The sequence below is a fragment of the Aythya fuligula genome, chromosome 1 (assembly GCF_009819795.1).
Source record: "Aythya fuligula isolate bAytFul2 chromosome 1, bAytFul2.pri, whole genome shotgun sequence".
Taxonomy (NCBI): Eukaryota; Metazoa; Chordata; class Aves; order Anseriformes; family Anatidae; genus Aythya; species Aythya fuligula.
The window spans coordinates 178,269,519-178,294,410 of NC_045559.1; the positions used below are offsets into that span (position 1 = coordinate 178,269,519).

The 24,892-nt window shown below is 38.8% G+C and overlaps 1 protein-coding gene across 3 annotated transcripts in view; it reads left to right on the forward strand.

The window, feature by feature from the left end:
* Positions 1-24,892, forward strand: part of FNDC3A (fibronectin type III domain containing 3A) — a 115,091-nt gene that overhangs the window by 26,974 nt on the left and 63,225 nt on the right. For all 3 annotated transcript variants that reach the window (XM_032186740.1, XM_032186748.1, XM_032186757.1), the window contains exon 3: positions 12,857-12,932. In XM_032186740.1, coding sequence (XP_032042631.1) covers positions 12,857-12,932 — 76 coding nt within the window. The remainder of the gene's footprint in view (positions 1-12,856; positions 12,933-24,892) is intronic.

Consider the following 24,892-nt stretch of genomic DNA (forward strand, 5'->3'; position numbering starts at 1 on the left):
TAACATTTATCTTTTTACTGGTTCTTCTCAGAAGACTTTCTATTTTTACAAAAGAAGGCTTTAGCTCTCCAAACCATCTTTTTTTTTTTTTATCCTGTGATCAGTTTTCAGCTCATCTTTCACATGGAGAAGGCTCTGCTCTTCATGTGGAAGAGGTGAGGGGGAATGGATGAGTTCAATAATAATTTTAAAAACTTTTCCATAAAAAAATTGCCATATTCTTAGAAAAAATTATCACCAATTCTCAGATCTTTCCAACCAGCTTTACTATATAAAGGAGCAAAAACTTACCAAAATCTGTAGTTTTCAAATGTCAGTGCTGTTGAACAGTGGTTCATCTTTCCAACCTCTTCTTCTTCCAGTTGCGTCTAGGGATATTTGATGGTCTTAGTGCATGTAGTTGTGCTGACAGCATTTTGTAGCAGTGATTAAAGATTAAATGTTTGCTAATTTTGTTGCATCAAATTCTTTTTAGAAATAGGAAACAGAGTCGCTTGCTGGCACCCCCGATGCCTTAGGAGTTGACAAGATGTCCTCAAGAAAGTGAGGAAGAAGCCATGAAGTAGTCTGGTTCTCCTTTTGTTTTAGTTTTAAATCCCAAACGTGTGAATCATTACTTCAACTTAATTATGTGGACATTTACATAATTCTTTATGGATTTCCTCCATAGTCCCAAAAATCAAGATTTGTTAACAACCTTTACGTTCCTGTTTTTCTTTGGGAAGTGTTAATCTCAGTAGAGCAGCTAGATTTCTCTTGGTTATCAGTCAGTGCTAGCAGATGCTAGGGTAGAAAAATGTTCAGTTGTGTGAAATCCATAAATTGAAATTTGTTCAAATAAGCTTGGTGGAATACAGTAAGATTTTAGAACTTTATTATTAAGAGCATTGAATAATGTCATTTGGGTAGTGAAAAGTATCTGTAGGACATCTGTAAATAAGCTTGAGAAGCTTGTTTTCTTCTATCAATCATAACAAAAACAGAAGAGGACTGAAGACAAAATTCTAGTGTTACTTTTCCTTATAAATACCACAGAAATGTTGTGTCTTTAGCCATGAATAGAAATGATATAGCACAGAACTCAACCTAAAGTTTTCAGAACTCCTTACTGGTTGTTAGCCAACATAAATGGGAAAGGAGAAAGTCTAAAAGAGGATAGAGCTAGAGAAATTTATGAAAGATGACTTTTAGAGAGAATTAGATATTCCTGACAAACATGAAATTCTTGGAATTGTTTTGAATTGCCGAAGGCTTAAGACGCTGTTTTAATCCAGCTTTTTATCAATTGTTGGTGTTTTTTCTTAATTTATATTCTTATGCTGTCTGTAGTACCTATTAAATAGCTCTTTTGCATTTTTCCATTTAATCAGTTTTCTAAACGTTAGTGGGTTTCATTCTGGAAAAGTGTTGTCCTTAGCCTCATTAGCATCGTAATAGGGACAGCATATTTTGAACATAATCAATGGAAAAGTGACTTGTGCAATGTTTGTAGCTGACATCACCTTGGCTGGACCACAGATGTGGTTCCATCTGTCAATTCCTGTGCTGCTAATGAGTAACAACCCTGAAGTATCGCAGTGTTCTTTGATCAGTAGCTTTTAGGGACGTGCAGACATGGCACAGAGGAGGCCACAAACCCACAGATCACAAGAAGTCAACATCAGAACTGTCGTAGAGTTACCCTGACCTGATGTTCAGTTTTCCCTTTTTTTTGGACCATGCTCTGAGGAACCAAGGGAGACGTAATTTTCCTTGTAACAAAATTTTCCTTGTACTTCGAACGAAAACAGCCCCTTTTGAAACAAAAAAATAAATGTTTTCAGTAATGAAATGATGTTGGATGTGAAACTTCTCTTGAGCCTGGAAAACTTTTACTTGTTAAAGAATATTTTGTTGATGAAACGTTGGGAATGTGACTTGAACTTGGAGTACTGGAAAGTTACGTCTTTGTTTTAACTGGGCTGTAGGCTTGAGCCCCTTTATATAAAGTTTGGGCATTACTGTCCAAATATTTTTTTAATTTTCTACACCTCAGGCAACATCCAGTTGGTAATCTAACCTTCTCACGTTCCAAGTACCAGGCTGCTTACGTCTTTCACATCTGCTTATGGACTAGGACTTTGGTATGAGGTTATGCTTAAAGTTTTATCTAGTATTTGAAGTAATTTCTCACATTACAGGGAGGGAGGGTTGAGCGTTTCCCCCTACCTAGCTGTCTTCCTACAGGTGAGAGCACGCCAGTGGACCCCTGCTATGGTTGGGATTACAGACAGCAGATGCTAAATCATCAGAAATGTGATGAAAATGTCAGAAATGGATGAAAATGTCAGATATGGATGTTTTCAGTTCAGTTCCACTCCTTAGGGGAGACTAATGGGGGGGGGGGAACATCTCTGTCAGCACCTGCAACGCCTTAAATATTAATACCTAATAAAAGGTATTTCTGGTGACAGTATTACTCGAGGCAGATATATGTAAATAGGAGATTTTAAAGCCAAATTGGGAAACGTGTTTTTTTTTCTCTTTTCACGCATCCTAATGTAGCAACTAAATGCACAGCATGGAGTAACAGAGTATTACAGACCAAGTACGATAAAATCCGGTTGATTACTTCTTTGCTGTATTTTTCACTCTCTTCTGAAGTGCTCCTCACCCGCCTCCTTTCAGGCTTCTTCCCTCACGAGCTGCAGCACGTATCCAAGTATAAAGTCAGAAGCGGGCTCCTTCCTAGCTGGGAATTGAGAGGATAGCCCGAAAAGGCGCTTCTGAGAGGGAATATATTCAGGAGCTTTGTTCTCTTAAGCCCGAGCCTTCTGTTGACTGACGTGAGATGATCCCGAAGCAGATGCTGCAGCAGCTATTTGTTGATTTAGTTGCTATAGTGACATGATACATTCGTGTCGAGCAGGAAGCTCACTGTACGTTGGCTAATTTGATAGGAAGGAAGGCTTGAGGTAGGTATCGCTGACTACACCGTTAATTGATCCTACCTTTCGCATCCTGCCTCCGCATGCTCCGTGGATGCCGGAGAGCAAGGTAAAGGGAGATCCTCGGTGGCGCTCAGGGTAAGGTGCCCTGCTAAGGGGGGGCAGCGCCCAGCACATCACCGAAGATCGCCTCCGCGTGTAGTGAATGGACCGGGCTGGAGCATCCGGAGTGGTGACTTGAACCTTCCTTCGTCCTTTGGCACTGGGGTAGCACCAGTTGAATGAGAGAAATAAAAAGGATGCGAGCAACAGTAAGTCCAAGTGCTAAGGCTTTTGAAACGGGATGCTGGATTGAAGCGTGGCGCTAATTAACGTCTTGATTGGAGCGGTTAGCGGAGAAAATTGTGATCGTGCGCTAATGACAGAGCATAAATGTGGCTCTGCCTGGAAGTTGGGGATTGTGTTATGTTTTCCTTTTCCAGAAATACACCCTTTTATAATCTGGTTGCAGGCAGGCTGTTAAAGGTACAGCATACATCTCACAAAAGGCGAGACTGTACCACCCTTTAAACAGCTTTAGTTAGGGATTTAAAAAAAAATTGAAGTCAGAATTAGCTACAGTTTTTTCCTAAATCTGCGAAATGTTCAGAAATGAACAAACCTTTGTCCTTGTGGCTGAAAATACTGCTCATCAGTACTGCTGAGCTAATTTCAGTTGCAGTATTTATTTTTTTTTTAGACAAACCACTGCTGTCATTTTTAACATTGCTGTATTCTACTACTGTGTTTAAAGACACAATTTTAGTACGTTATTTGTGATTTTTGCTGACAAACATTTGCTACTGACTCAGCACCTCTAACCATAATAATGCTAAATACAGATGTTTTCAGATTAAAAAGAAACCAAGCCAAAAAATCATCCCTGAGGCTCTTGCAGCTTTCCTAATAAACCCCCTTCAGAAAAGAACATTATTTCTGCTCATATAGAAGCAGATCGTGATTGCTTTTAGGTTACGTTATCAGGGGTCCAGTGAAATGCTTTGAGACACTTTGCCTTCTTGGTTTCCAGGATGGTTTTTTGTTTGTTGTGGGGGGACATCCAAAAAGACGCAAACAAGCCTCAAAAACAGAGAAAACCAGAGCTCTGCTTTTCAGTAGTACCACTTTGCTCCAATTTGTAACCCTTCTCATTGTACAGGAGCACTCTCACTACATGTTCCATTGAAATATGCCTTAACCACAGCTGTAATCTGGCATACTCTTGGCTCTTCGTATTGATTTTAGGTTTTTAGATTTTAGATTTTTGTGGATAAAATTAATATATTATATCCTGGCTTTTTCCCTGCTTTCTCCTTGCATTTGTAACTTCCCCATGTTTTTCATTGTTTTAGTTTGCGTGCCAGAATATGAATTGGTTTTGCTGCTGAAGGATTGCATTTTTGGTTGGGATCTATAGCTGTAGATCTATAGCTGTAGATCTTTTAGCATTTTTCTTAAATGTATTCAGAGGCTTTTAACTTGGTTGGAAAACTTGTCCCAGATCGCTCTCATTCTGTAAAAATATGTAAATTCATGAAGCACAACTAACTCCTTTGGACAGAGATACCAGGGAACTCATTCAGTTCCCCTCCCCTTTATTGGGAGGTGTGAGTGGCTGGGGAAAGGGAAGGACTCCAAATATTTCTTTACACTGATAGTCAGCCTGATTCCTTTGGTTTTCTTGTCTTTGTGGCAGTGGTAGCCTGCAGAGAGAAAAGAGCTCTGGTTCTCATGTGTGCTTATCCCTCAACTTCATATTACATTAAGTATTTAGTGTATATTTAGTGTATATTGATTTCTTTAGCCTCAGTCAGTATTAAAAAACTTAGCAAACTTAACGTTTTTCTTTTTCCTTTCAAAAGACTGATACTCCTTGATACTGAAGGATGCATTTGAGAACAAATGTATCTTTGAGAGATGTAAAGAGCTTGACATCTATAGATTTTTCTTTAATGCAAATATGAAGGGACTTGTCTTGTATCCCAGTAACTCTAAAATGATAGTTTTGATCTTCCAGGTAAGACTTTGCTGGTTAGAGATAAATCAGCAGGTATTCAGAAAACTAAATATATATATTTAAATGGTGTTATATATTCAGTAGCTAATAACTTTTCATACAGACAGTGAAGCTTGTAAGTATAGAAGCACTCATTTGGGCAACATAATTTAATACAACAAATTTGAAGTGTGGCTGCGAGTATTGAACTTGTAACCAAAACTGGACTGTCTGTATTGAATCTCTTAATGTTTGTGTGGGTTCATAAGAGTTACGACTGTATTTCAGTCCTGTCCTTTTACAAATACAGGTATTTAAACTGTGGCCTTATAATTTGTAATAGTGAGAATTGTCCTCAAGTAGTAAGGATAAACTAGATGCTCTTTCATAAATCTTGTTCAAATCTGATCTGCAAGCATCTCCACAAATTAGGTAGGTCTTTGTATATTTATGCAGCAGGGTTGAGGAGAAGATTAGCAAATGTCTTAATTTTGGATTTTCTTTACTTTTATACCTGCGTGAAAGACTATCAGTATACTTCTAGACACAGACAGGTGTGTTTTTTAACTTCCACCAAAGTTTAGACTTAGAGAATCTAAACAGTAAATTAAAAATATTACCTCTGGATATATATTAGCAATAACGTTTTGTACGTATAGTTGTTTAAAATAAATTCTATCTCCTTCCACAAATGAACTACATATATGTATTTGGTAGAAGCCGCGGAATATTTGTGAGGATTATTTTGCCTGTGACTGTTGATTTCATTTGAGCAACATCCTTCTGGCTGGCTGTATCATGCACATGTGTATATTTGTGGAGGGAGCCATGCCTTTTTAGACAGTTCTATAGAGAGCTGCCTTTAAATGTCTATAATGGTGAGCAAAAGAAGAAAAATGTGTAAAACTTGCAATTAGGCATCTTTTACTAAGTAGTTTTTAGGTAAGTTTTTACATAATAAGCCAATTTACCATTGACTTATTTCACATTTTACCTATTGGAATGTGTGATTGACTTCTTTTCTCCTCCATAGGGACAGAAACAATTTGGACTTCTAATTGTGTTTATGGTTTCTGCTATGGAAAGGTGTTACCTTAAAACAGTGGAGTAACACACCTGTAAATTAAGGTTTTTTTGTCTTCCTGCTCTGCAAGTATTTCACATCATGTAGGTCCTTCATCAAGGTTTAATCCTAGTTTGCTACTGATGCTTCACAATGACTTCTATAGGATTTATTTCAGTCTTGCTTGCTAACCCTCTGGTGGAAGACAGGCATGTCCTCTTCTCAGTGACCAGCCACTAACTGGGCCTATGGTTTGTCACGTTTTCTTTGTGGCTGAAAGCGTGGGGAAAACTTTTCCCTGCATGCTGTAATGTAAATATATGTTTGTGATGCCACAAGTCTTGGGCTGCCTTTCCTTCCTGTCAGCTCGCTGAACCTACCTGGAAATTTGGCAAACTGCTAACACAGCACTGCTTCAGTTAGCAGGATGGAAGGGAAAGTAGAGAGGCATGAAGAAGTGTCCATCTTATTGATGGAAGGAAGGGTCATTTTAAATTGCTGTTTCAGTGGATTAATGGGCTTTTGGGCCATATTTAATTAGTCTGCAAACCAACATATTCCAAACAGCTCTGTATTAAAAATTCACGTCTGCCCCCCACTCTGCTCCAATAAAGAAATAACGTTAACCTGCATATTTGTCTGCCATGAGCAAAACATGAGGTTTTTAAGAAGGTATTTGGCATCCATAAATACAAAGTCTAGTAAGGTATGAACTGGTTACATTTTGTATGATTACCATTCTGCTTTTAGAAGCCATTGCTGTGATCATGTTGGTGGTGAGAATACCTCCAAGAAGCTTATTTTGACTTCTTCAGCCTCCAGGTTGTGCTGACAAAAGTTACTTGTAGATCTTTCTGGAGATGAGCATTAATGTTTGGCCTTAAATTGGAGCAGCTCAGAGCCCAGGTAGCTGCAGCTCTGCCTGCACTAGTCTCCCACCCATCTTTTGTTGTTTGTATCCTTAGTCTTTTTTTTTTTTTTTCTGACTTCAGCCATTTTTATCAGAAGTATTTCTTCGGTGTTAAAAATAAGCTAACGACTTGAAAAAGCATTCAGCTGCCTTTCTAGTGCAGTCTGCAAAAGCATCCGAAGTTTCTCCCGCGGATAGTTAAAAGCTAACTGAATAAAAAATAGGGAACTTTGAGCATGCTGCTCTTTGAGCATTCGTACTGCCTTTGATTCTTCAGATAGAAGATCTGAATACTTTCTCATCCCATCTCACACTGGTGTAGTAAAGCTAAATCATATATGAGATCTTCAGATGAAATTATTGTTAAATTATTGGTACATCTGTTGGTAGTATGTCAAACTCGATGTTGCATGTCTCTGTAGGGTTGGATCGTACTAGTTGTGCTACAATAAAATTATATTTTAATTTGGGTTTCTTTGGGGAGATAAAAATTACTAAAAAATATATAGAATTATTGTATTATAAGAGTGGATTTGTCAAATAAGGCAGCTCAAATTGATTTAGATGAGGAATAGATTGATCAGAGCTGATAAAGAGGATGTCCCTTAACTAGTCCTCCAAATAAGCAAGCATTGTAGTGCTTCTCCAGGCTCCTGTCAGGCAGTGTTTGCGTATTAGTAATTCAAGTGTGCTCAGGAATGTTCCCAGAAACTGAGGCTAAATGTCATGGAATGAGTCTGTTCCAGTAAACTGTTTTTTTTCCTCCAGAAGGAGTATCTGTCTGCAAACTGCCTGGTGAAAGTGGTCCCTGGAACAGTTTATAGCATCATCTAGGAGAGTGCTTGCTGGCGTCAACCCAAATGGTGATCAGGACTTACTATAACGTAGTTCATCTTTGCAGGTGCCTGTTCCAGCACCTGGGAATGTTCCTGAGCACAGCTCACTTTGCTAATACAGATGTGGTTTTTAGGTACCATTGGTGTGGTCAAGAGGGTGAAGCAGCTGTCTTAGAGATGACAAATACTGGGATCCCTCAGTTTACAGAGACGGGGTAAAAGGAGGGGAAATTGCTAAATCTAAAAATAATGAAGGAGGTAGGTGAAATGAACTGTTCAGCAAATCCCATAGTACGAGAACTAAAGACGCTTAAGTAGTTGAAGACTGGTTTAAAACGGTTAAAAGGTGAATTTCAGGAATTCAGTGCTGTAGGAGGTTATGGAGGCAGACAGTATAAGCAGATTCCAAAAGTTGGACTCATGGACTCACTGTCCATGAGTAGGCAAACTCATGGACAGTGAGTAAGATGGACTGCAGAAACTGCCCAGGCTACTTCGCCCTTCTATTAATTGATATAATTGATATGTTGGAGATAAAGTGCTAGAATGGACTGCTGACCTGGGCCACCAACCCAGACCATGAGGGCATTTCTTCTGCTCTTATTTGGCTTGGGCAGCAGCCTGAGCTTAAGCAGTGATTTCAGGAAAACCATATTGAGCTCTCTAATATGTGGCACAATTGAGTTCTGTTGGGAAGCTGGTCTGTGCCAGTCCAGGCTATGTATCTTGAACTGACAGAGGATGGATGGGAAGTGAAGTGAATTTTTAAACTCCAGGGGGAAAAAAGTCCAATATTCCATGCTAAAAGAGGGGGGTTTTAATAGATACTCTTTCTTTTTGCAATACCTTTCTGTGTTTTCAGGATGGATTTTGCTTTTAATATCGCATTAAGAAGAAACCTCTGTAATCCATACCAATTTAATTAAACCACTAAAAAGCTTAGTATGTTGTTCATTTGATTTGAGTTTATCTTCTAAAATGTCCTTTGTAGAAGGAATTAAGTACCATTGAAAAGTATGAAATTTCACTGCTTAAACTCTGTGATAGACTTTGGCCACTGATGCTACAGATATTTCAAGCTTTAGCCATGTGAGCTGACCATTTTGTTTTATGTATGCAATAACAGTTTTGAGAATAAATGTGTAGCTCCACTTGAGTATTTTCAACCTGTATGCTAATCTCCCCAGAAAAGGTATTCTGTACTGTTTTTTTTTTTTGTCAGGAACTGTACAGAGGTCATGTAGATCATTATTAAATAGCTGCTTAATGGAAACAATTTAGAGTCCTAGTGAAAATGACACAAAATTAGTTGACCTAATACTCCATTTCTTAGTAGCAATACCTTAACATATTCTCAACTTGAGTCAAAAATATGTTGAGTCAAAGTTGTGTTAGCTTTGAGAAATTACATTTCTAAATTTCATCTTTTTTTTATAGTTGGTGGTGCTTTAAATGTGTTTGTAGGATTATAGAGCCTGTATCAGGGACTCAGTGTCTTAAGCTCCCATTATTCTTTTAAGCTTGTGAAGTCCTTAATTAGTGTTTGTTGATTTAGTAAGAGAAATGGCATTTGAAGGCTGTGTAGAACGTGCCTCCCACTGAGACTGGCACATGACAAGTTTTTTCAGATTATCGTAGTTACTTGAGAAGAGCAGGCAGCAGAAATGTGGATAGAATAATGCATGTTGGCTTGGGGATAGCGGGGTTTTAGATTTTGATAGAAAGTTTAGCCTTTCAGATAGCAGAGTTTTCAAGAAAAGCAACAGGATTTGTCATGAAAAGAATGAGGCACAGGAAAAGATACTCAACCATTAAAGTTTTCCAAAGCATTTCATTAAGTCCCAGCCAATAACGATATTGAAGAAGAAGGAGATTGAGATCGAGAACATTCACTGTGAAAGACGAGAGCCTCAATTTTCTTAACACCACTGGGTTGATGAGGTAGCACATTGGGCAATGAGATGTGCAAGCCTCTGAAAGTCTCCTAGAATGAGGTGGAAGACCTATAAATACTGGAAACCTTTAAGTTTTATTTGCCTACTGTGATGCTATGAAAGAGCCATGTTACCTTTTCCATTAGAGAGATTTTCTTGCATCTCTGATTATGTGCAGTAGACTTTTATTACCTAAGAGTGAATCCCTAGGAGTGATTGTCTCTCTTTGGTGGTATCTCTTCTGACAAGAAGCATACCGCTCTCTCTGTAAATAGGAATAGCTTTAATTTTTCTTCTTACAAGTTGTATCTACTCAGGAGGTGTGAGAGTGTCAAAAATACCCTTCTGAAAGCAGTGATGACCCCTGGGCTTCAGCAGCAATGAGGCATAGAAGTAGGACTGGTCACATTGACACGCTTTACTCCAGAACAAAGGCTTTTGAAACCAATGGGTTTTGAAACTTCTGAAATTACTACAGCCCTGATTCAGACTCTTATGGCATGCTTAGCAACAAATACAGCCTATAGAGGAACAGTTGTAAAATATAAATGGGAACATACAACATAAAAGCAAGGCTGGAAGTGGGAGCCAGTCAAATAAGTACAGGCAGATTAATAGTCCATTGGAAAAAATAAAAATAATAATAAAAAAGCTTTATTTCCTCTTCCTGAGATCTGAGCATCTATTTAATGTGCATTAAATCAGCCAATCTCCGCACCCAGTTGTTTGGGATTCAGATGCCCTCAGAGGCATGGAAAACCCACAGACAACCTGAAAACGATGCTGGACTTCATCACTAGACCCACTGCAACATGGCACAGCCCGTGCTGACCAGTGCTCCCTCTCCCTGCGTTATGCCACAGCTGGAGTGTTGAGTCTTTATCTTCTGAGGTGCTGTGAAGCCAACAACAAAGGTTTTCACACAGGAGAAAAGGCTCTAAAAGAATATTGGGAGGCGCGTGGCCTACTTGCTGCAGTTGGGGCAGGTGTCTGGAGGAGGAGGACTAGCAGGTTCCCAAAGCAACATCATTACGTAGGCCACTGACCTCAGGAGCCAGGCATCGGCACTGAAGAAGTGGAAACAGTGGAGTCATTTTATTCATCCCCTCTTCCATCTTACTTCAAAGTATATTTAGTAATTCCAGCTGTTGCCCTAAAACTTGAAACCTTTACAACTTTCCCACTTCTCCAAGTTCACGCTGTGGACACCAAGCACAATGAGGTGAAACTTGTAGATTGCCACATCGCTTGCCAACTGCAGCCAGGATGGCTCCTTCCAGAAGTCAGGGCATATTAAATCAGCCAAAACACTTGTGGAAATCTGGCTATTTTTCTGTACATGTGGATGGACAGGGATTTGTATATGCCCCCGCAAAGCTTTAAGTACTTCCAGGCTAAATTTCAAGCTAAAACTTTAAATTGCAGCAAAGAGAGGGGAAAGTAAGTCAATGAAATATGTGTCTTTCAAAAGTTACATCTGTTTGGGAGGTCTGAAAAAGAAATTAGAGCTCATCACTCACATTTCCCTCCATCCTGGTCTGAAGGTGGTATCCACTTGCTAAAATGCTAACTACAAACCCTTTCAATAAACTCTGCAGTAGAATATTTTTGGAAGAGATACAAGCTTCACTTGAAGCTCACTTCTAAAATCTTGTTGGTAAATTAAGTGTGAACTCTTACTGCGTGTTATATGCTGACACAGTTTAGATGATCAGGAAAATTTATCAACATGATAAAATGTAAGTAGTGATACAGTTCATTGTTGTTTTCCCTCACAGAGCCTAAAGTTTTTGAAAAGATGTATTTTTGTAGTAACAGAACTGCACCACATAAAACAATTCAAGGTAGGATTTCCAAAGTGCATGGCCAAAACTGAGCTAAACTGGTCTTGAACCCCATAGACCGAAATTTGCAACTATGTTTGGGTAAAAAGCGTCATCTTTCAATGAATTTATAAAGTTCTAACAGAGGAGGAGGAATTTGTGTGATTCCAGCCTTTTCCTCGCTATTTTGGGCACAAAAAAAAAAGGAGCCTGAACATGTAAAGACATAGCAAAAGACAAAATTAAACAAAAGAGGAAGATCTGGTATTCCTAAAATGAGTAACAATTAAGTTTCCTGTTTTCTTTGTGAAGAAGAAGCAACAAGCCCAATATACTTGAGCAGACTAACAGAGTAAATTTTTTGGCCAAAATTTTGAAGAGTTGTGTATAGAGATATCTGTCTCTGATTCACATCAGGAGGGAGACACCTGCTGTATTTAGGCACATGCAAATGAGACTGAAGATGTACCCAGAAAGGAAATCATGAAATGCACCTGCTCTTCTTTATTTTCCCTTGTTTATAATTTTCGCTGGGTTCTTCATAGTTACAGACTTTTCATTTCAGGAAGGTAGGTTTCAAAGGAGAATGCAGAAGTCTAAAATGGTAATGGGCTTCTGCTTTGGTTTAGGTCAACTTCTTTTTGCAGTTTTTCAGCTGAATGTGCTTTTCTATCAATTCTACTTTGCTTGGTCCAAAAACAAAACAACAACAAAACTACAAGAAAAAACACTGAACACAAAAAGACAACTAGGATAAACAGTTTTCTGCGGATTAAACTATACATATTCTTTCATGCTGTGCATCTGGTGCACTTCCTTATTACTTCTAATAATGTTTTATAATTAGTGAATGTGCAAACATGCTTGGATCATGAAAAGAAGGAAATTGCACAATATTTCCCTTGTGTTGAGAACTGTTTGCCAAGCAGTTATGTTTAAAATACAAACACTGGGTTCTAGGCTTCCTCTGAAACTTTATGTAATGGTTTGATTTATGTTGCAGTTAATGTGTTTTGTTGAAATAATTTAAGCTGTAGAAACAGTATTTTAACTATACTAAGCAGTCCAGGAAATGAAATTTGTATAGGTACTGTTTTACCCATTTTTATTCTCTCCTAGGTTCTTTGGAAAAGTATGTTTAAAAATATCTGTACTTGTACTTTTCGGTGGGGATGAAGGCAGCAAACAATGTGAAGTGGAAAATGTATTTAACAACCAGAAAAAAAAAAAAAAGTGTTGTTTTTCCCAGTAAAACTTTTTTTTTGCACATACCACATTTCTGTAACATATTCCTGTGTAATGGTTGTGAACACTCTTTTATTTTTAAGGTTATTCTTGTGCAAGTTAATCCAGGGGAAGCATTTACAATAAGAAGAGAAGATGGACAGTTTCAGTGCATTACAGGTAAAATGGATAATTTATTTATTTTTTAATATTTCCTGATTCTGCATCAGGATAAATAAACGGTAATTTCTGGTGTTGAAGGTAAAAGACTGAGAGAAAATAATTTTAAATACAAAAGCTGTTTAAAGACCTAAAGGTTATGTGCCTAGGCATCATTCGATTTACATTTCGGTACCATAAGGAACATGCTTTTTTATCTGTATTAGTTAAAACTAAATTCCCTTGTTGGGGTGGGCAGAGAGAGCAGGAACCAGGACATTTACAATCTGCAGACCAAACAGGCAAGTACTCTTCTAGCAACTTTTGAGTCAGCTCATTTATTGCACAGACCTCAAATCAAAAGTCACAGTTGTTGATTTGGTTTCAGTTTGTATTTTCAATTGTTGCTATCATATGGACATTGTTTTGCCCATCCCAGCAGTAACTGTCTGTTATCCCATTACTAGTTTTCTAGGACACCTGGGGATCTCTAGGGACATCACCTGGTGTCCTTCCTGAGTTCTGCCAAGATCCAGCTGCAAAATACAAACACTTCATCTAAGCATAGTGTCCCCATACGCAATGGTCAGTTTGGATGCTATTTTCTGTTCTGAATGAAAATAGCTACAAGTTGAGCCCATCTGCAGCTGCAAGAAAAGAGGATTCAGATATTGCTTTTGTTTAGAATACCAGTTTACTCTGTTATAAAAGAGTATCCACAGATTCAGATAGTGGATTGTTTTGTTTTGTTTTTATTGGTTGTTCTTTTTGGTTTTTATTTACTGTGCCAATGAATCCTACCTTTTTTTTTTTTTTCCTGAACGTTGGCTCAGCTCCAACAGATACTGTCCTGGGAAGTTGAAGCAAGTGGCTTCCAGCTCCTTTTCCCCATCTTTTCAGTCTGAGACAGAAGATCTATTTCCAGTGTCATAGGCACATCCTTGGGCTACAAGAGAACTGATTAAAAGGAGGCCTTGAACTGTAATTAAGTTTACACTGACAGTTCTTAAAGTTTACGTGTTCATTAGTGCCATTTTTCTGAACTCTGTGCCAGTTGCACATTCTTGTTGCTTCATTTCAGCCACAAGTCAGTCAGTATTGCAGCTCACAGTTCTTTACTTCATTATTTGAAATGTATCTGTAATAGTTGCTTTGCAATATCTATGGGGAACATAGTAATTTTGTCCTGCAATTTAAGTTTTATTTAAAAAAAAAAAAAAAGAGAGATAAAAATTGTATTTAACTTCTATTGCACACAATATTGAGGAGTGGCATACCTTGCATTTTTGTGGGTTTAATTTTGATTTATCAGATGGGCTTATTGAGGAGAAAAATTGATTTGACATTTTCCTTGCATGGTAATTTTGAAAGTAGAAAGTGTGTGTGATGAACTGCAAAAATACTGATATCATATCTTTACAAATAGAGTTCTAACCTTTCATGATACTGCTTTTATCTTTGCCTGGTCCCTCTTGCTTTCTAAATAGGCAGCTCGCTATTGTGATTTTATTCAACTGTTGATTTATTCGTGCTTTAAATGTGAGAGTGAGTATTTATTAGATAGACAATTGTTCCTGGTACTCATTAAGAGTAAACTCAGATATGTTTTTTACAACTTTACTGGAAAATTCTGCAGCTTTTGCAAACCACTTGTTTTATGGGCATTCTCCTTGTCCTTCTGCTTTCCAGGACATGAAAACATGGCTTATAGTTGGTAATAAAAGAGAGATCATAACATAGAGGTTTTTTGTGTTCGTATGTTCCCTAATCATAGAACAGCATCAGGTGGACATGTTCGCTTGAATGTAGCTTTTGTGGTCTGATCTTGCCACTCTGAGATGTTCCTGTGTTATGAGGGCTATGTCAATAGATCTTTCTTACATTTATGACATGTTGGGTCTCCAGCTTAAAGAAGAAACTCCTTTAGAAAGTGATGCTGTACTTTTTCATGGTATGTATTGCACTAATGAGGAACGCCTACTTTCCCAACAGCTTCTGTGCACAGATAAAGTGAATGATTTCATGCAGTGCACACTGTAGAGAGTAATTTGGTGTTGCTGGTCCTTCTTGCTCTGACACAGCTTCTCAAACATAGTTTGCCCTTGACTTTGCTGCAAAATGGATGCCCAGTCTGCAAAATGGGTTACAGCTACAAGAGAATATTGTGCTGACTCTAAAGAAGGAAACCTCACATCAGTTCCCTGTTCTTATTTTCTTCGCTGTATGCACTAAGTTATTAGGTCAAATCAAAGTTAAAGTTGCAGAAATCCATAATGAGCACAATTTGGGGAAGCATTATAAACATGCAGCAATGCTTATTTAAGAAAAAGGCATGGAGAAGCAAAGATGTCTGAAATTCAGTGGAGAAGCTATTAGTAGCAAGTTGATTTGGTCATCAGAATGTGAAATAATTCTGTTTTCCAGTTTGTTTCCCTGTCAGTCCTTGCCCATCTTTATTCTCTTGTCTGACTGTATTGACTTCAGTCTCAACAAACAGCACATTTTCTGCTTTCTGTGATGTGCTATGTAAAAAGACGTACTACATACGTTAAAAATGTGTATCTGCATATTACTGTGCAAAGACAGCACACTGCTCACGGAAATACTGTGATTACGTGTAACAAGTGCATTGCATATTGATGTAATTAATGTTGTTGTCTTGTATCACGCTCAGAATCTGCCTGAAGAAAAACATCATTAGTGCAAGCATAGGGCTTTTTTCATGAAATTAACTTAATATTTTGTTAAAAGTATTCCCTTATCCCCTTCAAAATGATACTTGTAAAGCTACATGAGTAATTTCCAACACTTACTTCTTTGCAGTAGAATGGTAAGTGACCACCAAACAAATCTCTCTTAGTTTCTGATGTTTGCTTTCTAGAATGAACTGGTTTGGGAGCTTCATTTACTTAGTATTTCGTAGGATGTTCGATATCCTACAGATAACAAGGACTTCAGTTTAATGTTGAACATTAACTTCTTTTTTTAAGGAATGGAAAATTTTCAAGTACTACTTTTCAAAGTCTAAACTATATTTAGCAAAGTGCTGCTGTACAAATATGTGGTTAGGTTCTCTTCAGAGTAAAATCTTAAAAGTTCCAAAGGAAGAGGAGAAAAAATGTGAGATTACAAAGAATAATGACTTTAGCATGCTATGCATTGAGCAAAGATTGAAATGGTAACAGTTTCAGGTTCTGTCAAGGCAATTTGCATCATCATATGCTTAAATTGAGATTATGTAAGTATAGTACAAAAACATAAGAAAGGAGGTTGAGAAGTTGAGAGATGCTTCTGGGTGGATCCCCAGTAGAAGTACAGATCCACAGATGCAGTAGTGTGGGTGATTTGGTAAGTCACGATTCCTTCAGCGATTCTAGATCTCTGTCCCTTGTGCTTTATTGCTGGTCGTTTCACGTTGAGGTTGCAAGATCTGCTGAAGCCAGTGTAGGTTGTTTATAAATCTAACCATTTTATATAGTTCTTGCGCCATATCTCTGTCTGATGGAAAAAATGAGGTGCTCCATCCATCAGTCTTTGTGCTGTTCCTGTCATTATTCTTTTGTTTCTAAAGAGTACTAGCCTTACTTTGGATGCTCTGTACATAGGGTAAAAGTACTCAGCCTGAAAACAGGAAGAGTCACTGTCTTTCCAGGAGAAAGGAGAGGTGTGAATAAGTGTGAATAAAGTGAGTATTTTGGAGCTGTCCTAGAATCAATGAAGTAATGAAAACTTAAAGTACCAATTAATAGAGGAGCACACTGTGCTTTTTCTGAGAGCTAAGCTTCTGGAGAAAAAAGTGCATTTATACTCAGGTCTCTGTACTGACTTGCTGGCATAACTCACATAGATGATCTATAAAGCCTTGAATGTTTTGGAACTGTAGGTGAGAAGTGGCATCTTAGCGTGTGCCTCTTCCATGGCGGTTAAGATGGGATGGAAAGGACATTTTATTTCCTAGTTTAAAATCTGTAGGTTTGACAAAAGAGCAGTGGTTGCTGAGGGACCTTTCCTCCTTGGTTAATCTCTTTCCTTCACTCTGACAAAGTTTTGATGACTGTGTATCTTTTCTTGATGTATTGCATGCATATTTTTATAAAGTAACAAGCATGCTTATTTTGTATTTCTGTAGTTGACAGCTTAGGTTTTAGTTGTTTTTCCATTGTGTATATTTTGACTTAATTATAACTTTAAATGAGCATTTCTCTGTACAAAGGGCCAACTTGTGATTTTATAAAATATTGTTTGGCTGCCTAGTGGTTTGTCTGATAGCAATGACTTCTGCCCACTCTTTTAACACAACTTCAATTTAAACCATTTGTCAGGCTTGCTTTCTAAAGACAGTGCGATTTTCTTGCTAGACAGACAGGAAGATATCTGCCTGTGTATCCATATGTTAGACCAAAGTGCTTATTTTCAGAAGAGCTCTTTTAGATCTGTGAAACTGTTCTCACGTACTGGAAACGTTCAGACTTCTGTGGAAACTTTCCTTAAGCAAAATTTTGTCTTGTGTTAAAGTGAAATAATCAGCTACATTGCAGTGATTCAGAAAGCCAGGTTTGAAATAAATGAATGGGCTGTCTTTGTAGAAGTGAATTACTGCAGATCATTCATTCATGAATTCTTCCTATTGCAGAATAAATGAATGAAGATGACTCATCTTGAGCACATTTTATAACAGTCCCAAGTTGCAGCTAAGGGCTATTAAATGTTACTTGACATAATGAGAGACCATGTTATATATGTCTCTGCAAAGGAAAATTGGCATTTTCATAATAGAATAAGAAAATGTATGTAAATTAGTGTGAGTCATAAATACTTCATGTTTTGAAATGAAGTATCAGTTTTAAGGTTGGTCTCTGGGATAGAAGTTAAGCAATCTTAACCTCTTTTCTTTTTCCCCCTTAAAGAATAAAATGCTTGTTAAAAGTGTTTTAAACTAAGTCAAGAGGGAAAGAGGAAAATCATATCAATTCTAAGATTACAGTATTAAAACACAAACTTTATTTCATTCTAAAATTTACTTTACATTTTAAAATTTACTTTGGAAGAGCATACCTGCCCATTATCCAGAATGCTACATGAGTAAAGTTGTTACCTGCTGCCAGGTCTCATATGTGGTTTTGGTTGTTTTCAGATAGCATTAAAGCAACCAAGGCAAACATTTTAAAATAAATGCAACTCCTGTCTAAGTACATTTGAACAATTACAACCAAAAAATAGACTTTTTTGTTCTCGGTAACACCTGGCGCTTTGGTGTTGAGTTTTATGTAAGAGTAATTTATTAGTTGAAGTGGTTAAACACCAGTGTTGGTCTGGTCATAAATTCTGTACAAGTTGTCACAAACCCCTCAGAAGGGACTTTCCTAGTTGCTAGTGGTTATTGGAAGTTGCTGCTGTCACAAGAAGACCAGAGCTTATTACGAAACCCTAAACCCACTGTGTGGGTTGGAGGAAGTATGTGCTGTCATTCTGTGGTGATGTGAGAATGCACGAGGTTACCTGGCACTACTGCAGTGCCTATGATGTCTTTATGTTGTCTTTAAGGGTGATATCACCTCTAGATAAATTGTTTGATATCTAGATATCTTGTTTGTTAAATTACTCAATGTCAGCTTTAGTAGTGGACAAAGTTGAGGAATAGGATAACATTTATTTAAATCCATAGATCTGTATTAATGGAGCAAACTAGCAAAAATTATTAAGAAATCTCTTCTTGAGCATCTCAAATGTTCTGGATAACTTGTGAGCCTGGGTGACCCCGTACAAGTTAACCCATATGAGTATTTCTTGGTTTTTAGTGCTCAGTGTTTCTGCTCCCATTAAGAATGGTTACTGGAGCCACCCAAGGAATCTGCTCTGGGTGATACCTCCTTTCTGTAGCCCAAGAGGGAAGTAATTTTTCATCAGTTTCCATTTACCTAGCCCTCATTTCTTGATACTGGGGTATTACCTGATGACACAGGTAACTATATTTGCTGTGCTTTTCCTCTTCAAAGATGTGTTACTGCTTTCCTGCATTGTATCCTTCTGAAGGCTACAGATGCAAGGTTATATACATCAATTCATTTCAACAACAACAACAAAAAAAAAGGTGAATCATCTCAAGTTGATTCCTATCCATTGCTTCCTTGTGGGTGCCGTGCAGAAGACTGAACATGATATGCAAGGCTGAAACTGGGTATAGATACTTAGATCACATCCTCTTGTACATGTTAATCTCAGACACAAATATATAGAGGGCTTTATAAAAGCATTGAAAAAAAGCTAAAACAAGTCATCTGACAGTATGAGGTCACAGCAAGCTACAGTGACTTAGTCATCTAACTCTTGGCTGAGGATTGTCAAAGCTGAGTCTAGGAGTAGCTTAAATTTAAAGCATCTTTGTTTGGAAATGGCCTTAAATATGAAACAGTTTCTAAAATTTGTGTAGGTAATTGCACTTCAGGTGCTTACAGTCAAACTAAAAATAATATTGGTACCAGTCAGTCATGCACGAGCATGACTGCAGAGGAGACTTCATGCTCTTCTGTTTTATAAGAAGACGCTAAGGAAAGAAAATGGCCATGAAGCATGGTTGTAGTTCCTTGACTTAGAGCTATCTCATGCCACAATAATTGTAAGTAGGGAGCTGCCCTTCTTATATTCCAAAATTATTGTAAGTAGGGAACTGGCTTTTTTATAGTTTAGAGTGATAATCTGAGTGCATGAATGCCCATGCAAATTTTGAGGAACAGATGCACTCTTCTGCCTTGTACAGGTAGATTAGCATGGAGGTTGGATGGAGATAGGGGAAATCCCCTTCTGATAAAATAGACACAAAAATGAATTCAAGTCCTTGCTCTAGTGCATGTCAAATGCTCAGGTACTGGCTTTGGCACACAGGAGAAATCTGCTTCTTCATTTGACTATCACTGGCAAAGGGAAAATTTGCCCTGACACCGTGCTGTTGTAGCTTTTTTCTTACTAGTACTAGGATGAATTAAAACTAACTCAGGTGTTTACTTGATTCAGTAGTCCCTTCTTGCAATAGGGCAAAATTGAGAGAGAACCATCTCTCAAATTCAGTGTAACTCAACAAAACTGGCAAAGAAGCATATACCAAGGTCAGAATAAGCCATAGCAATTTGGAAGTCTGTTATTTCGATCGGCTCTAAGAGCAGCCCCAAGAACTAACCTCGAAACAGTTTGCACTCCCCCTTCTCTGGGAACTTCCTGACCTTCTCCTCCACTAAGGCTGATAAGGGAGCAGGACTTGGTGGCCCCAGCCTTCCCCAGCTCTTAAAGAGGCAGTCAGGGATACTCCAAGAAGCTGTTGCTGGAAAAACTTTCTTGAGCATACTGCTTTTCCACCTAGCATTACTGTTGCAGCTAGCATTACTGTTGTGCCCATTTCATTAGGTTTACATATATACAAAATTTCTAAAGTGTAACATTCCCGGGATAAACTAAACTCGGCAAAAGTTTGATCAAAAGCAAATCAGACTTGCTTTTATCACCTTCTGCAGTAGGAAATGAAAAACCAGGTTAAAATGGGAAAGCATTAATGCGGATGTTTAATCATGTTTGTTGCACGGTGTTTCAGGGAAAACTTAATTTTTCTGTCATTGATTTCCATTTGAAATGTTCAAATAGATCTAATATCTTTATACAGATAAAACACGCTTATAATGCTTTCTAATGCTTTGGTTTTTTCAATGCTTTGTTACTTTCTCATTCCTCTGTTAGGCATTATTCTATATTGTCTTACTTCACACATTTTGAAATGCGAATGAGTTTGTGATTTGCTATATTCATCATAAGGTCTTCAGTCTGTTTGTCCTTCTCATGTCCCATTTTCCTATCTATTCCGATCAGTTAAACTTCCCTTGTATCTCTCCAATTTCTTCCTTTGTTCCCTCCTTTCAGTAAGCTAAACCCAGCCTGACTACAGGAAGGTTCTGGAGACATTTGTTGGAAATATCAGTGCTTCAGCTGCTTTCTTAAGACATCTAATTTTAGGTGTCTAAATGTGTTTCTATATGTGGCCTTGGATCTAAGCTCCCATTATAAGTAGTGAAGGTTTAGTCACTAGCTACAGTGCAGTCAGTGCTTTTCAGCTGACATCAGTTTGAACTGAATAGCTCTCCAGGCTCTGCTGTCTGTACTAAGTAGATCTCCACTTGCTATTATAGGAGAGTAAGGTCCTAACTTGCATGCAGACACAGTTCCAGATACTTAAATGACATGTCTCCATCCTGGGGCCTAAAGCCTGGCTGTTCGAAACTGAAAAAAGGCAGGCTACATCCTGAAAGCATCTCATTTGAGTGCATTGTTTCAAAGTTGTACCCACAATGAATGTCTTTGCCCTGAACTTTTTGCTTTTCAGTTGTTCAAACTCATCCATTTCCATGAGCATCTAACATCTCACATCTTACATGGAGGTACATGTTGGGATGGGGTTGAGGCCTTTGGTTGCAACTGGAGAATGCACCTAAAAGTCGGTTCCCATGACTGCAGTCAGCAATGTCTTGCCCACAGGCTTGTAAATCATTAACTCATGCTGCTGAGATTTAGCTGCTAGTGTGGGCAGTCTGAGTCTGGAACCACTTGGATGAGTCCTCTGTAGAGGATGTTAAGCTTGATGGGTCTGTGTCTGAGAAGATTAAGTCCCCTGGCATTGTAAGCAGGTCATCAGCTTTCTTCCCTGACTGTTCTACTGATGGGAAAGAAGTGGCCTTGTGCTTCATGAAGCAAAAGGAGGGGTAAATCAATACAGGAACTCTTGTTAGTTTCTAACATAAGAAGAAAGTTGATTAGCTGTTGGAACTGAATCAGAGATACAGGCAAAGAAGTTTGAAAAAAAAAAAAAAACAACAAAAAACATTTTACTTATTAGGATCTTAATTGAAGATGCTATTTAGAGTAACTTATGCTCATAACATTGAATCTTAATTGGATGAAATCTTGTTGAATAAAATCATAATAATTCATGAAAATAGCTTTTTTTTTTTTTTTTTTTTTTTTTTTCCTTTATCACAGCATGTCAGAATAGTTGTGGCTAGAGAGGGACTTGTGTAAGTCACCTCTCCCAAGCCCTGCTCCAGCAGGGCCCCCAGCGCAGGGTGCCCAGGGCCCCGTGCAGGCGCCTTGTGCCGCTCTGCCAGGAGGAGCCCCCACAGCCTCTCTGGGCAGCCTGGGCCGGTGCTCAGCCGCCCGCCCAGCACAGAAGTGCTGCCTGGTGCTCAGAGGGAGCCTCCTGCCTGCCCCTTGGTGCCCACTGCCCCTGGCCTGGCGCTGGGCACCCCTGAACAGAGCCTGGCTGCGGCCTCTTTGCCCCCTCCCTGCGGGGATTCCCAGCCCTGGGGGAGATCCCCCTGAGCCTCCTCTTCTCCAGGCTGAGCAGTCCCAGCTCTCCCAGCCTCTGCTCACAGGAGAGGTGCTCCAGGCCCTCCATTGAACTCCTTCCATCACATCCACATCTCTCTTGTACAGGAGGCCCAGAAATGGACCCAGCACTCCAGGTGTGGCCTCACTGGTGCTGAGCAGAGGGGAAGGATCGCCTCTCTTGACGGGCTTGATGTCCCTTGTGATGGCAGTGCAGCCCTCTGGTGAATCAGCCACTGTCCCCAGATAGAAAAGCATTACTCAATTTCCTTATCTGATTAATTCTTTAAAAACGATCTGTGCTTTATAGAAACTAAGAAACAATGTATTTAAACTGTCTTTTTACTGGGCTCCATAAAAATGAAAAGGCTACAACTTTGTGTTGAAGCACTGCGTTTGTTAGATCTTCTTTAACCATATGTACAGTAGGAATACAGCCTGGTGTCTCATCTGTTTGAAATGCTACAAATTGTTAGATGAGCCCCCAGGGTGTTCCTTTATAGTTCCACCCTTTGAGATCCAAGCTGTTTTGCTACATCCTTGAAGTATAGCTGCAGCTGTAAAAGTGCTCAGGCTTCTATCAGAGGCCTCAAGTTAACGAAGAAATAACTTCCAATTAAGTTTGATTTACTGTTGTTCTATTTGTACTCCAAAGAGCAGCCTCGGCCGCCTTATCTCCTGGGCAGGCACATGGTAGCTGTGAAGGGTGGCAGGCTGCGAAGGAAAGCAACATCTCCAGGGCTGGGGAGCTGCTCTCCCAGCTGATATTTTTCCAGACCTCCTCAAGGCCGAGCAGGCTCCCACTGATGCCTGCAAGATGCCAGCATTGTCCTGCCTCTATGCTTCCTCTTTCTCCTTTGATGCTAAAAGTTGTTCTCTACAGAGTTTACCTGTATAAGGAGACCTGGAGGTTGGTTTCCCTTTATTTCCCTTTATTTTCACCTGTGCAACTGCTTTGTCTGCTTGGGTCCACACACTGTTTTGTTGCCAGAATGTAATAGCCATCTGAATGTTGCAACTCTGAATCCAGGGATTTTTTTTATTATTATTATTCTGTTCATAGTTTTGCTTTTTTTTTTTTTTTTTTTTTTTTCCCCTAATGGATGAATCAGCAGCACATGGCCCGAAAGATACGGCAGTGCATGCGTTATTAATAGTTAGATGATGACAGTTGCAGTCTTTTTTGACTGTTGAGACGACCGAGGTTTTGTCAGCTCGCATGGCTTACATGATCGTGACACGTTTGAACCTCATTGAAATCCTGGTGATACAACTTCCCTTTGCTTTCTTCCTTTTGTAGACATTCGTGCAGCAATCTGTTTCAAATCCGAAGCAGTTTGTTATCCAAATGAGGGGAAGGAAGAAAGGGAGGAAGGTAACAAGGCCATTACGGGCACATAGGCTAGCTGTGCACAAATATAAATAGCTACTGTGTACCCTGAATTAAAGACCAATTACAAGTGTGTCTATTCAGCCACTTAAAGCCATTAAGAAACAGTGTAATTACATGGGTCTTCAAATAAAGTTTGAAAGGCCAGATTCACTGGTAGTAAATACAGCTACCCAAAGTGCTGTTGTTCTTTTTTTTTTATTTTTTTTTTTTTTTCAAAGAAAATGCCTTTGTCACACCACAACTTGAAAAAATGCAGTTTTCTGGAGCAGGTGCTCTAGGACACACCATCCAAACAGCCTGAGATTTTTTCAAGTGACTGTGCAGCGCCCGGTAACTTACAGAAGTTTCTCAAGTTAATGGTGTTTGAGCTACTGGAGTGACAGATTACAGCCTCCTTCCTTTTTGATTAATCAACTGTTCTGTGAGTGAATGGTTTACTTTCTGTGCCTGCTCTCAGTTTGTTTTTCCAGTAGCCTTTTCACTGGCTGTTTTACCCTTGCTTCCCCTTTGGTGCTGGACATACGGCCCATCTTTGTGCAGTGTATGTTGGATTTCCCTTGGATAATCTTGACTGTGTTACTCACAGCTGGGATGGATGTACCTTCTGAAGTAGCTGAGGAAAGAACTTTCTTATAGCCCAGTGTTTTGTTGAGAAAAGATGGCTTATTACATATATTACATTCTTCAGTGATTCAAAACCCCATTTTCAAATTTCCTATGGGCTTCGTAAAACTTTTAGTTATTACATTGTTATATCTCAGTTGCAATGACTTAGGAAACTTGTATTCTGTCTGTTCCCCACCCTCTTTAAAAAAGAAAAAAGATAGATCCTACCCAAGCAGGACAGCCTGTACTTCTTAACAAGAATTTCATTGCTATGTTTCCTCCAGATCTTTCAGGTCAAGGAAGTATGGCTAGATGTAAATATTTCAGAAGTACCTAAATGGAGAGGATTCAGGTATAGCAGCTTTTCTGCCTGCAGGAGGATTCTGTCTGCTTGTGCCTCCAAAATAAGGAAATAGAGGCTGGGGGAAGAGAGCTGGAATAAGAAATATAAATGCCAAACCTATAGGTTGTATTAGTACTTCATAGATGATTCATAGAAGGATTTAATATGGAGTTGTAGTTTCAATAAAATACAAATACGTTACTATAAATAAGATAGCGAAGGTTGTCGTCATGACCATTTCATAACAGTGCATTGCAACAGTTGCAGAAAAATCTT